Here is a 14996-nt window from a genome sequence, read left to right as displayed (position 1 = left end):
CGTGGACGTGGTCCTGGGCTGCCTGCTCTGGGTGTCGCTGCTTGGGCAGGGGTTGGAGCAGCTGGCCTCCAGAGGGCCCTGCCAGCCTCAGCCCCTCTGTGAGTCTCTGATCTATGTACGATGGATAACTTTTAAATTGCTGTGTGGATTTCACGACCAGGCCAAGCTTTAGTTGTCCCACCCCATGCCCCTGCTAGTGCTTGTGGAAGCCTGAGCAGGTGTTTCTTGAGGCTTTCTGCACTTATCCTGGGGTGAAGGAGCCAGCTTCCACTTGGAAAAAGCTGCCGCACCATGCCTGGAAGGGAGGACATCAGTCGGGAGCTGCCTGACTGCAGATCCCACACCAAAGCCACCGCGTGTTCGTGCAGGGTTAGACGTCAGGGCAACGCTTCAGCTGTCAGCTCTGGATGTCTACAGCAGATGGTTCTGGTAACTCCACAAGAGCTTTCTCCCTGCAAAACGACCACGTAGCTGAGACAGCTGAACAATTTGGCCCTGGTGTATTTATAATTAATTTATATTTCCTGTTGCCTCAGAGCCTTTTCCTCTGCGTTTAATCTGTTAATTAGAAGCAGGTAATCAAGGATATGTTGAAAGCATCTGCAGCAAGTGTTGCCCTCGCATTTCCTGCTTTGTCCACCCACTCACCAGCAGAAATCTGTCAGCAGAGATCCCGAAGCGTACCTTTCTAGGAACATCTCTCGCCTGTATAATGCAGTAGCAGTGTGGAGGTGCTGCCTCGTGCCACCACCATGATACCACGTTATTTCTACTCTTAACCTTTGTCCTGAAGGATATAAAGTGTTTCTGTCATGTTTTTTGTTTTACAGTAATGCCTTCTCCTCAGCGTTTCAGTGGAGAGAGCATCATCATTTGGAGTGACCTTGACATTACCATCTCTGTGCCGTGGTACATTGGGCTGATGTTCAGAACCCGGAAAGTCAATGGCATGTTAATGCAAGCAAACGCTGGAGCAGCATCCAAGATCAACATCCAGGTAGAAATGTAGCCTTTTTTGCTTGGAAGAGTATTAAGAAATTCTCCCCCATCCTCATCAGTGGATATGGACACATGAACTACACAGCTTCGTCCACCCAGCTAAATGTACATCAGTAAATACAAAAGATTTCTTCAGCATTCTACTTGTGATTGTTCTAAACTTCAAATTCTGTGGTTTACGGTTTTCTAAACCAAGTTAGTAGTGTGCATTAATACAAATGAAAAGAACGTGTCTCTGTTGTCTTCCCCCTCTTCCCCCCCCAGTAAGGTAAGTTAGAAACTGAGTGTCTGAAATTATACAAGGAGTTATTGCAAGTGTTCTCTTTTTTATTGTATTCTTTTCCTTTGAGGTTTTCTAAGGAAATGCTTTTTATCTTGCCTTCTGTCCCACCAAATCTAAATATGTCGCAAAGAATAGACATGATTTTTTTCCCAACAGATACTGAACAACTATGTTCAGTTTGAAGTGTACAGTGGCCTGAGCCAGGTTGCTAGTTTGAAGATGACCCAAACACGAGTCAGTGATGGGGAATGGCATCATTTATTAATCGAGCTAAAGAGTGCTAAAGATGGAAAAGACATCAAGTACCTGGCCGTCATGTCCTTGGACTATGGGATGTACCAGGTACAGTAGCATTATAGCTTTGCCACTAAGCATTACAGAAATATTTTGTAAGGAGACTGTGGACAAATACTTATGCTCTGAGAGATGTTCTGCAGTGATTAGTGCCTAAAAAAGTTATATTAATTTATTAAACCTAATGATTATATATCTTGTGAACAAATGCAGATGTCCAAGCTCCTCACTTCTTCAATATTTTTTTCCGTAATGTGCAGTCAGCTACTGCTTGACTCCATCACTAGAGAAAGTAGCTGTCCGTGTTGCAGAGGATGATAGTGCTTCTTATCGACTGTCCTTTTCCTCAACAGAGCACTGTGCAAATTGGAAATCAACTACCGGGACTGAAAATGAAAAGCATCATTGTGGGAGGTGTCTCTGGCGACCAGATCTCTGTTCAGCAGGGGTTTTATGGCTGTATGCAGGTATGAAATGAGAAGTATAGAGGCAAATGTTGATCTTCTGAGAAAATACCCATATGAAAATGCAGGTTTTTCTTTTTCATCCTTCTCCAAACATTTGTTTCCTTCATCAAAATACCTAAGAATCAAGAGTAAAGTCTACCCACTTTCCCAGGCACAAATCTGGTCTCACAGGACAACATCCATTTTCTTTTGCTTCTTTGATTTAACCAAAGACTAGCATTTGAAAAACTCTGATTTTGGCTCATCAGGCGATGTTTCTGTAAAACGCATCCTCAAGGATTAATGGAAGTAGTGAAACACATAGTACTGTATCCAGAATGAGAACTCTAAGTTAAAAATGATTGTCTTTTGTCACCAGGGAGTAAGAATGGGAGAGACATCTACAAATATAGCCACGCTCAACATGAAACAGGCTATCAAGATCAATGTGAAGGAGGGCTGTGAAGTGGATAACCCCTGTGACTCCAACCCGTGTCCCCAGCACAGCTACTGCAGCGACGACTGGGACAGCTACTCCTGCGTGTGCGACCCAGGTAACCCACTGACCATCCCATGCACTCAGACAGGAGCTGGATCCCATCTCCCTGCGCTCATCAGAAGAGAAGCAGCAGCCGTGGCAGGATGCTTTGCAAGCACTTTGCAAGCCTCCTGCTGCTGGTGGTGGTGCTCATCTAGCGATTCTTCTCCTTCCAATCAGCATCCAATCTTTCTTTGTCCTACTGTACCACCCTTGCAACTACAGTCATGGGCTAAGGATCATTTGTTCTAGGAAATGTGTCAACCAAACAGAAAGACAGTTTCTGGTCCAAAGGGCTCTTTCTGTGCACTTCCCCTTTTCTTCTTTTCTTCTCTTTTCTTTTTCTTTCCCTTCTCTTTTCTTTTTCTTTTCTCCCTTTTTCTTTCCCAGCCTTTTCTGCTGTTGGATTTCAGTCTCACACCCTGCATCCTAATCGAGATACTTTGAATGTTTTCTCTGTTTTGGTGCATGTAGCCAGCACATGCTGTCAGCACCCAGCACAGTCACCTCCCGTACGTGCAGGGAGAGAATACAAAACTATTTGTAACACATGCCCTGAATATAAAACTGGGAACCAGAGACACAAGGGTGCCTCAAGCATGTTAACAGGCTGTCGAAAAGAACAGCCCACTATATTTTTTTGCTGAGAGGGAAAAGAGTACCTTCTTCTGACAGTATCTCAGGGAGAATCTCCTGATTATTGAAGATGTGTTATTAGTGTATGAGCATAAAATAGATGGTCTTTTAGAGACATGCAAATCGTAAATTACAATGGTTGCTGTAATTTTATGACCTTGTCTCCCCAGGGTACTTTGGAAGAGACTGTGTTGATGTATGTAACCTGAACCCATGTGAGCATGTCTCCACGTGTGTGCACAAACCTAGCTCATCCCATGGCTACACCTGCGAATGTGGACAGAGCTACTACGGGCAGTACTGCGAGAGCAAGTAGGAGAATTATTCTTTGGTTCCTTGATCCTCCCAGCTGCCTTTCCTCCTAAGGGAGCAGTCCATCACTTTCTTTTATGCTTCAGTTAGCTTTCCTGTTCTACTTCACGTGTTCATAGTAGATGGTATTTGCAGGCTCCCTGTCCTTCGGTGCTCCCGAGCTCTCTTCCCAGATACCAGACAAACTTCCGTACACTCAGGGGCCACTTCCCTTCATGAGCAGTTCGGGGGCTAGACCAATTGCGCTGCGTTACACAGCTTGGCCTCTAACCTGTACCTTTCGGTAGGCTTGGCCAGAGCTGGCTCTGAGCTTCCCCTCCAGCTGCCCCAACACACACAGATCAATGCACCCACTTAGGTGGCCTGGCCACATAAAATGGCTTTGAAGTTTGGGTCTGGACCCTGGGCTGGCAAAAATCCATGTCTTCTGGACAGCCTAGGAGGTCTATGCCCTGTTGCTGTGTGGTGGAAACGTGCAGATTCCCTCATCTGCAGCTTCCTGGTCTCAGATAAGCGTTCAGCAACCAGCCTTCCTCTATCCCCGAGATGGCACTGTGATTTGCTCTAATGTGAGCCATTCATGATGTGCAAATGAAGGGCATTTGTCTACACATTTAGGAATAGCTCATGTGATGTTGTTTCCTTCCCTTTGAAAACTGCAAGCTTCTTCCTCTGCCTTTTGTTGTGTGGGCTTGCAAACACTGACATTGCTGTTGCCAGATTCGTCTTTCACTCCTCTGGATTAGCAACAAAGAGAAGTAGTCCCTTGTCATTATCTGCTGACTTCATGTCAAGTGCAGCATTGATTTTTTTTTCTATATTATAAAGCATAGAAGTACAAGCCCAGCAATTACCATAAACAAAATTCAGTGTGGTCTTTGGAACAGACAGCGAGCAGCTTTTCTCCCTGTAGACAAACAGCAGGGAAGGGATTCATTTCTGCATTATTGCTGAGGGCAGCCTCGGCAGCATCATCCTTCAGGCTACTTCTTGATGCACTTCCAGCCATCAGGGTCCTTGATCGCTACCTCATCCCATCCCAGGGCATCCTTGCCAGCAGTGGCTGTGGGGCAAACCTGCTCGGAAGTTTATCCAGGAGAAAAAGAACCAGCAAAACCAAGGGTTATGTTTCAGCTTTTGGGTTGATGCCCGGCCTCTGGCTTGCTGTACCTGCTTTTTCCTGCTCCATGGGGCAGGAATGCATGGGGAGGGGACAGAACCAGACAGCAGCCCTCACGTAGGTGTAAAGCATTGAGGAAACACAGCCTGAGGTTGTGCTGGTGGCGACGGGTAAGTTAGGGACAGGGCATGGGCTGCTGGAGGGTTGGCACAGCCTGGCATGGGCTGTCCAGCCTGCCCCAGCCCGTGCTGACCCCAGCAGTGCCCAGCCACGGGGCTGGTGGGACCAGGGACCACTTCCAGGAGGCAACGTGGGTGCTATCACCCTCTCCCAGAGGAATGAACATTTTATTTGCTCATATAGATATATACCCCTTACAAAGAGGAGCTGGTCCTGAAAACATTTAGAGAAGCATTCCCACTAGGGTTTTGTAGAACTGATATTCTTTGTCTTTTATTTATTTTTGGAGTGAAAAATATATATATATATATAAAGTGTTGGCTGCTGCAGTGAGATACGTTGCACCTTATAAGCTGATGGAGTTGAGTGCAGATTTGGCCCAAAGCTCTTTTTTCCCACCTTGTAAGAGGAATCTTGAAAGAACTTTCTCTGGATGTGATTTTCTTTTATAGGATTGACTTGCCTTGTCCCAGAGGCTGGTGGGGAAATCCTATCTGCGGTCCGTGTAATTGTGAGACTAATAAAGGGTTTGATCCTGATTGCAATAAGACCAATGGGGAATGCCACTGCAAGGTAAGCAAAAAGCAGCAGTCTGAAGTAAAAAAATTCTTTAGCTTAAAAAGTAACTACATCACTAATAACTGCAGCAACCCAGACAAAGTATACAGAGCTGTGCTTTGTATCCTATATGTGCACACCATAGTTAATGTTTACCTAAAACATTTTGCTGGCACTGCCCTTCACCAAATCATACTGTGCAGCCCTTATCTTGTTTGCTTTTGTAAAGCAAAACGGAGAGAAGGAAAGCCTGGCTCTGATCTCTCTGAAGTGCAGCCTGATTTACTGGGGGAGATCAGGCCTGGGCGGAGAGGAATGCTGGTGGTGGTTTTTGTGTCACAAGCAAGTGATCTCCGTGCAGCAGCTTGGGCTGGATGGGTGAAGCTGTCATCTGCAGTAGGTCAGCAAAGACCTAGCAGCTTGGAAGAGATGAATAAAATGAGAGGTTGAACGCTTTCCTCAGGGACTGCTCTCTCAAGTCTTTTTGCAGACATATGGGGACAGAGTCGGGAAGGGAGGCGCCTCCCTCCTGGAGGTTTTACAATGGGCTTTTCACAATAGGTTTTACAATAGATTTGCATGACCTCAGAGGAGTCCTGCCTATTTGAACCGGCAGCAGCGAGTCTGGCCCAGCACTTCTTTCCTAAATGCCAGCAGGACACACAGCAACTGTTGCGTTAAATCGAGTCAGTGGGGTGCCAGCACCATTGTCTCGTGTAATCGTGTAGCACCTCAGATCAAAAGCATTTGCAGATGCAATTCGAATACACGATCGTTGATTTCTCTCTGCCCTGTACATGTGACATAAATGGACAGTGCAAGAAGTTTTCTTACTGGGTGCTCCATGCTAGACAGGAGCCGAACTGCGAAGCAGAGAAAACTGCAGATCCTTCAAGAGTGGGTTCGCTGGGCACAAGCAGCAAGTACATAATGAGAGATGTGGGCCCTGTGCCCCCACTGCAAACAGCGCCCTGTGCCCTGTGCCCCTGCAGCTCTGGGCAGCCCAGCAACCCCTGCTGTGCTCGGTCTGCCTAACACAGTAAGATAACTGTGGGTTAGCAGAAAGAATGGTCAAACGTTATGTTTTCTGTTAATTGCAGTATCATTATTATCCTGTGCTCTGCTCAGTGAGCCTTTTTATGAAGCACGTGCTGCTAGACCAGGATTTCAGAAACACGAGCAAGTACTTATATTTGGGATATAAGTAAAATACTTCGTTGTCTTTCCTTTTCTGTTTCTCTAGGCAAATTACTACCGGCCACAGAGCAGCGACACCTGCTATCCCTGCGACTGCTTCCCCTCGGGCTCCCACACGCGCTCCTGCGACATGGAGACAGGGCAGTGTCCTTGCAAACCTGGAGTCATAGGGCGGCAGTGCAACCGCTGCGACAACCCCTTTGCCGAAGTCACCCTGAAGGGCTGTGAAGGTATGCCCCGTCCAGCAGCGCTGCTGATCAGCTGGGCTGGAGCAGCAGGAGGGGAGCCGATGGCAGTGGGGAGATGTGGGGAGCACAGTGCTGGGTGTGCTGCTGCCTGCTGGGGTGTCTGCAAGGCCAGTGGGGTGGCTCTAGCAGGGCAATAGCCTAAATCTGCACCCCTTCTCCTAAATTTGTGCCGATATGACTCACAGGGGCTGGGAAAAAAGAAAAAAAATAACTCATATTTCTTTATTTCCATCAAGTGGAAATATAGCTAGCTTAGAGGGAAAAAGCAAAACACCCTAATCCCAATTTTGCAAGAAGCCTGACTTCATCTGCCAGTACAGAATAACGTGGCTGTGCCACAGCTGACGAGGTGGGTGAGAACCCTCACGTCCTCTGCCACACTCCAGATGCCTTTCTTCCACTGCCTTGCCTGTCCTGCCTGTCCTCTCACCCACCCACCCTCCACCTGTGATCAGCACAAAGCTGCTGCAGCAGTCATCTCACCGCAGCGTGTGGGTGAAATGACGGGGAAGTGTTTTCCCACAATAAAGGATCAGGCAGAGATATGCAGAACCAAGATGCAGAGCCCCATAATCACCCTGAGGTCTCCTCTGCCTGTACCTGTCCGACCGTGCTGCTGAACAAGGAGCAGGTGATGGGCTACAGCTTGGGAGGTGCTGCAAAGAGCAAGCATCCTGTTGGGGCTTGGGGATGGTTGGAAGGTCCTTTTGGCAGTCTGAAATACCTTCTAGTTGTTCCTCTGTGATTTTATCTTCTCAGAAAAATTGCATCATTTCTTCTTCTGCTTTCAGTAATTTATAATGGGTGTCCCAAAGCTTTCGAGGCTGGTATTTGGTGGCCACAGACCAAGTTTGGCCAGCCAGCTGCCGTGCCGTGTCCTAAGGGATCAGTGGGTAAGTTCCCTGGGTAAAACATTAACTGCTTTATCTACATGGGGGCAGGGGGGGAACAGCAAAAAATATGTACATAGGGAATGGTGTTAATCCGTTGAGTCTGGAGATTACAACATAGCTTATGCATGTCACAAGGGCAAAACTTTATCTAGCTGAAACTCAAGAACTGTTACAATACATTTGAAATATCCAAAATATAAATATAACGGTGCAGCAGGTAAACACATACAAAGAACAGAAATTCTGTATCCGTATTTTCAGAAAAGCACAGTCCAATGTCCTGGTTACTGTTGTTCAAGCACTTCTTACACAGGTAACTTTCAGTTTCTAGTGACTTACACATCATCTCCAGGAACACAGCTCCTCTGGGCAAAGATAAAATGATGAAAAATGTTTGCATGGTGATCATTTTATTGGCATTGTAGGCTAACAGTGCTAAGAGGTACAGCAGAGGTTGCATTTTTCTGCCAAATATCTTTTCTGCAAGCCATAATTCACATGCCTGAAAGACGTATTTTACCGAGCATATGAGCTGTGTCATTTTGTCCTGTGAACGAATGGCAATCTGTTTTTTCATGCATGTTCCTGAAAACATTTATCTTACAGAAAACCAAAGCAGATTTTTGAAAACAACTGTTCACAATCTTTTCTGAAGGCTGTTCTGTCAGAAACAAAACTTCTGTCTAATTTCTAGACCTGGTAACTCTTACCTGCAGTGAGCACTCTTCAGGTTCAATGAATTACAAATGACTGTGTAACTTTTCCAGATATTACCAGGGGGGATGCAGGAGTTCAGAAGCGTCATGGTCACCCAAATTCCACTATATATATAATATAATATATATATATATAATATATATATATATAATATAATATATAATATATAATATATATATTTTTAAAAATTAGACAGTATTAGCATTGCTAAACACCTTTAAATTGAATTAAAATAAGTTTTCTCACTAAACGTGCACTGTTCTTGTGGTTGACTCTGATGTCTCTTCTAGCAAATAGCAGGCAAGGATGCTCTTAGGAATTGCACATTATAAGTGAATATAATTGCACGTTATAAGTGAATTTTACATTTTACAGTGAATTCAAAGAAAGTCAGCTTTATAATAATGAATATTCAACTAGGAACCTGGGTTTAATTGTATATTCATGGAAAAGAAATAATACAGTTAGATATTGTTCTATCAGTTACAATTCTGTTATTTAGATATTAGTAACTATAGTGCTTAGACACATGCAATATGAATCCAAAGTTAACTAGAACAATGTTAGTTTTGAATTTGATAACTTGCAATTCATTGTGAAGGATTCACAGCCAAGAATCACCTTTTAAAATGATTTGACAAATAGTAAAAAATAGGAGGTTAAACAGCAAGCTCCTCACAAACCACTCACCAGTGGCAAAAGGAAATTATTTGTGTTGGCTGAAGTGTCTACTGCGCGCTGTGTGCGAAGGCACCAGCGTGTTCTGACATGAAAATAGCGTTTATCAGGGCGGTCTTCCTATACAGGCTATTGCACAGAAATCTGAGCAGGGTTATGTTTTCGTAAATATTTAGGAAATGCACAGTCTTTCTCATGTTTGATATAAATAAATTGGTGAATTTGTTAGAGAACATTAGGGCAGCGCGGCTGAGAGTGGTTGGGTGGAACTGAAGTTTGTCTAACTTTTAACTTTTCTCAGGAGGGAATGCCAGTTTGGGAAGTGAAGTATGTGTATATCACTAAGAAATTTGAAAGTAGAAATCTATGGAGATTTATCTAGAGCAATTCAGAACGTTATTTACTATTCATGCATTGTCTCCTTCAGGAAATGCAGTTCGCCACTGTAACATTGAGAAAGGCTGGCTGCCTCCCGAGCTTTTCAACTGTACCACCAACACTTTTGTGGATCTAAAAATCATGGTAAGCTGTGTTTTCTTGTGTTTAGTCCTCCAGAGTCTGATCAGCCTGTCAGGACCCAGCAGTGTTTGCATATAATGAACGCACCCGGAACACAATGAAATACAGTTTCTCCAATCTAGTGAAGTCTGGAAAGGATATATTTATAGTTGCTCACCCCGTAACCATATTTTGAGGTGTACACTGTAGCATTCAGTGACTATTGACACTGTAGTCCAAATGTCCATTTGATATGAATTGTCGTGTTGTCATTGACTTCATATGGACAGCGCTGATTTATATAGATGATAATCCAGCACAATGGTCATTTTTTTCTGGTGATCCATTGTAATTTTTCCTTGAATTTAAAAAGACATTTCTTTATTTTCTTGTTTTACCTTGTTTCTAGTTGCTCACCTGTTGCTTAATTTTTCTTAGCACTAATAAACATGTTGTTAATATTTACACTCCATAAGACATCCTATAGTTTCTGCCTTTATTTTATAAATGATCATCAGTCAGACTCCAGTTTGAAGTCCCCGAACTCTATCCTTTGACCAAATCCTTGACCCTCTCATTTCCCATCTGGACCTTTGTGCTTTTCTGGCTCTTGAGTTACATTTTCCATTGAGCTGTCCTATCCACCCTTCCTCAAGACAAGCAGCATTTGGGTCAAATGACACTTTTGTGTCAAAGTTCCCTAAATGAAGAATGTCTTTGTAACTAGAGTGAAAAAAAAAAAAAGAAAAAAAAACTTTTTTTTTTCCTTCATTCTTGTTTCTGGTTCAGAACGAGAAGTTACACCGCAATGAGACCAAGCTGGATGGAGACAAAACCGTACGGATTGTTAGAGTGTTGCAGAATGCCACCAAATATACACACAGCTTGTACGGCAATGATGTGAGGACAGCTTACCAGATGATGATCCGGGTCCTAGAGTATGAGAGCCAGCAGCAAGGGTTTGACCTGGCGGCCACGAGGGATGTGGAATTCAATGAGGTAAGAGAGATAATATACACTGTGCTGAGCCTTTACAGCACCCCTGAAAAGTTTTGTGACAAGTGAAAATTGATAATTGAATTTGTCATTGACCAAGAAGGAGTGAATGTTATGTAATTGCTCTGACCTGTCTCACAAATGAGTTGGTCTTCTCAGTTTAGAGTGGGAAGTTGGTTATGCATGTGTGCACACGTGCACAGAATATATATGTCACAGAAAGCACTGTTACAATAAAAATCATCATACTAACGTCCAAAAGTAAAATTTCTCAAATTAAAAAATAATCAACTTGATGTACTATTCCTGGATATTCCTGGTTTTGTCTATTATATTCAATTTTGTTGGAAAACCTGTCTAATTTGATCATTTTCATTTAAATATGTAGTGAAATCTGAGCCAGCTACTGACTCTGAAGGTTTTTTACAATTCAACTTTGGAAACACTGAATCATGTCTGTTAAGCAGTTGGTACACTGAAAGAGACTTCACGCTATATTGAAATTTTAAGTGATACGGGCACTTGGAAATATTGGAAATACATGCCAGAGGGCTTCTGCTAGTCAGTACATTCATGAAAGGCCCAGTTTTTACCAAAGTCCTGACGAGGGGTAGAGAACAAGCTGTAGAACCGTCTTTGACAGGGGGAACGTGCAGTTGTGGTGGAAAAATGTCAGACTTGGAGGAAGTTGTGTTTTTTCTGTGACCAGGTGGGATGATCTGTGCTCAGCCTGGCGGAGCTCCCCTCACTCCCGCATGCACTACGGGGTATTGCTGCCCGTGCTCCAAAGATCCCAACCGTGGCACAACACAGAGCCCAAGCTGGAATTGTGCCAGCATAGGGATGCTGGAGCAACCCTCCTTGGGCTAAGACCAGCCTTCGTGCAGGCCAGAGGTGGGCTGGCTCCCTCCAAAGGCGTGCTACACCTAGCTCACCGCTCCAGGGGCTCCAGTGGGACCAGCCAGCTCAGGCAGGTTTTAGGGTGAACTCGGAGACCTTGTGCAGAACCAAGCTGCACCAGGAAGTCAGGGAGCTGCACCACCTCCCCGTGAGGTGGGAGTAGACGGGAGCGTGGCTGAGAAAATTCCTCAGTGTCTTGGGCTGTGCAGTCAACAGACAATGAAGAACTTTGAAAACATTTAACATTTTAGATAAACCAAGTTTAAAGAGATTCCATGTTTTCTTCCATAAGGAGACCGTTTGCTGACAAGCTGTTGACTCTGGGGTGAATGAACTCCCCTATTCAGATCTTGGGAAGGAACTGAGTTTTTAACGTGTTTTCTTAAGTAAAAATAAGAACAAAAATAAAAAAGTAGTCTGCTTTAATTTATTATTCTCTGCACTTGGCACTAAAATGCATACGGATGATGTTTTCAAAAACTCCCTAAATATTTTTAGGGTAGGTCAAGAATTTGAAAACTAATCAGTAATGCTCATGAGAAAAAGGAGGTTACATCCTAGGCTGAGGGAGCACAAGGGGAGGAGGAATTTTTTTTTTTTAAATAGTCTTTGGGAGAAGCCTGAAAAATATAACAGATCCAAAAAACATAAATAACATTCACAAGTGGTGAGGAGGCCTGGTACCAAGTACAGCATGTGTCTCCTGCTACAGTGCGTTCCTGGGGAGCCATGTAGTGCTTCTCATCGTAGATGAGAAGTCTCTTTTATCCCAAATACAAGCTTGCAACTTCAGGGAATACTTAGGGAGTACAGCACCTTCCCTGTCTGCTTCTAAATGAAGGGTTTTGTGGATCCAGATACTTCCCTCTGCTACCGTAGAGCTTGAGATGATTAATTCTATCATCATTTATTACAATTTTACCTTAGTTAGGAATTAGGTTTTGACACAACAATGTAGTCCATATGTACACCAAGATTAAACACTGCTCCTTTCCCATTTAAACCCTGTACCTTTCCCATTTAAGCCATTTAACACTGTTTTGGGGGTTCTTGTTGTCTTGTTCTTCCATTCTTCTTTAGGGTTCCTTTGAATATTCTCATAACAAAGAGCAGAAGCAGCATGTCCTCATCTAGGACCTCCTTTTTAACTGTGTTTGTAAGAAACATAAACATGGGGGAGAAACATAAATAAGGAGGGAGAACAACATAATTTAAGTTTTCTTATGTGTATATGCAAGTTAATATTTGTTTTTGTTATTCTTCATGCAAAATGACATAATTATCAAAGAATCAATACGCTCAATAAATTAGAGAGAAGAAAAAAAAAAAGAAGAGAAAGCAGTACTTCTATCTACAGGGTGTTTTTTTTTGTTTGTTTGTTTTAACATCACATTATTTTGAGTTCCCTAAGTGAGTTCTGTAGTGTACATCCCAAGCACTCTGCTTTTCTTGTCTCTGATCTCTCTGAGACAAAGCAAATTGGAACAACCTAGAACACAGGTGGTTCTGTATAAATATCAGGCAGCACTTCTGTGCAGTGTGGGTCACTGAGCATAGCACAGGCTGCCTGGAGAGGCTGTGGGGTCTCCTCCTTGGAGATCTTCAAAAGTCGCCTGGATGTGGTCAAGAGCAGGCCAAGCTGTGATTCTGTGAAATATGGTTGGATTTTCCTTCTGCATTTCCTGATAGGTTTCCTGTCTTAAGGGGAGAGAGGGAGATAGACAGTCAACTTATAGCATCCAATTTTGTCTTACTTTGATCATAAAAAGTTGGAAGGGATTTCCTTTATGTAGAAAAAACAACAAAACGCCTCAGTGTGAGTAACTGGTATATATTTTCATAAGGCTGCAGAAAAACGTGCCTACATTAAAATATTTCATTATACACTCACCTGAGGCAGTAATGCCAATCATTTTCAATATTCCTTACTCAGAATCCAGTGCTTTGTTTGCCTCATAATTTACGTTTGTCCTTTGCTTCTCAGAATATTATCAAAGTGGGTAGTGCCCTATTGGATCCCAGCAATAAGGAGCAGTGGGAGCACATTCAGCGAACAGAGGGTGGCACAGCTCACCTGCTAAGACACTACGAGGATTATTTCAACAACGTGGCCCAGAACATGAAGAAAACCTACATGAGACCTTTTGTCATCATTGCCACTAACATGAGTAAGTATCTGTGTTGAAAACTGCTGTTTCACATTAGAGCTTTAAAAGTGTTCTAGACAGAAGTACTAACTATTTTTAATAGTACCCACTGAGAAACAAAAACTGAACTTTCTGATCTAGTAAGCACATTCATTTCACGTCGATTGAGCCTCGATCCATACCTCTCAGTTGCCATGCGTGCTTCCTAGGAGATATCTGATCTGCTTTCCATTTGGGCTGTGTCACTACTATGCCTGGCACAATGGTTTCCAGATGATAGGATGGACAAAGTTTGTAAGTAAAGGTGATGTCTTTTGAGACCACCTACTACATACAGTTGAATGTACTTGGTCATGCGTTTGAAAGAATCACCCCACCACCTCCTGAAGAATTACTACTCTGCAAAACAAACAAACAAACGAAAATCTGCTATTGATCATATACCTCTGATTTTCGTATACATTGCTAACCCGGAAGCTATCCAGAAACTCACGTTCTGTAGAAGTTCCTGTGCTGAAAGGTATTTTCTCAGAATCATCCATCCGAGCCTTCAAACACACCTCCCAGCCTTGCAAAACCCGTCACCAGAGCAAAATCCTTGGGGTCCAATAAATCCTTAATGGGTCTCAACTGAGAAGTAAACATCAGACATACCAAGACTCTTTCCCTACCTATCACAGTAAATGCCTCCCCTAAAAGCAGTACCTGCGCTTTCAGGGCTGTAACGTACTTCACAGATGTCCCCACAGTACGTGTGCAAGTGAAACACAGCAACCATAGCCTGGTCCGCCTCTTTCCCCTTTCTCCCATTCCCTCTCTATTTCATTTTCCCCCCAGACACCAACAGTCTGAGCTGGTCGGATGTTGGTGACAGCTCTGCTCTGAGTGAGAGGATAGGCTGGGCTGGATGACCTTCAGAGATGGCTCCCAAGCAGCATTTCTATGGCTCTGCAATTCTGTTTTTCTTTCACAGGTGGTCTGAATTATTATCAACCTGAACTTGTGTTTTCAGACCTGAAGAAAGACCAAAAGCATGCCTAATTTTCCCAACTACAGCAGGTGGTTTAGGAAGTGAATTCACTTTTGCCTACAAACCTTGACTTGAAAGCTTCATGTCCACACATGGGCAGAGCTCAGCATGGAAGTCAGCATATCCCAGCTTTCAGAGAAAAGCAAAGGCATGAGGCAGTCAAACTACAAAGTTTATAAAGTCCTGCATCGACTCCAGGGGAGAAGGATTGTTGTTGAACTGAGCCAAACTGAAATACTTTGATTCTCTTTGATAAACCAAAGCAAAAGATTTCCTTTTCATTTAGGAATATCAGAATCAAAACGGTTTTATCTTCACATTCAGAA

The 14996-nt window shown here is 43.5% G+C and overlaps 1 protein-coding gene across 1 annotated transcript in view; it reads left to right on the top strand.

Annotated features, from left to right (window-relative positions):
- Positions 1-14996, top strand: part of CELSR1 (cadherin EGF LAG seven-pass G-type receptor 1) — a 165965-nt gene that overhangs the window by 121230 nt on the left and 29739 nt on the right. Inside the window, 11 exon segments of the mRNA XM_050708099.1 lie at positions 831-997; positions 1439-1624; positions 1930-2043; positions 2402-2576; positions 3367-3508; positions 5261-5381; positions 6610-6793; positions 7603-7704; positions 9527-9621; positions 10387-10596; positions 13478-13661. Coding sequence (XP_050564056.1) covers positions 831-997; positions 1439-1624; positions 1930-2043; positions 2402-2576; positions 3367-3508; positions 5261-5381; positions 6610-6793; positions 7603-7704; positions 9527-9621; positions 10387-10596; positions 13478-13661 — 1680 coding nt within the window.

This window comes from Cygnus atratus, chromosome 1, assembly GCF_013377495.2.
Source record: "Cygnus atratus isolate AKBS03 ecotype Queensland, Australia chromosome 1, CAtr_DNAZoo_HiC_assembly, whole genome shotgun sequence".
Classification (NCBI taxonomy): domain Eukaryota; kingdom Metazoa; phylum Chordata; class Aves; order Anseriformes; family Anatidae; genus Cygnus; species Cygnus atratus.
Note: the sequence above shows the minus strand (reverse complement) of the source record. Positions and strands in the feature narration are given on the sequence as shown.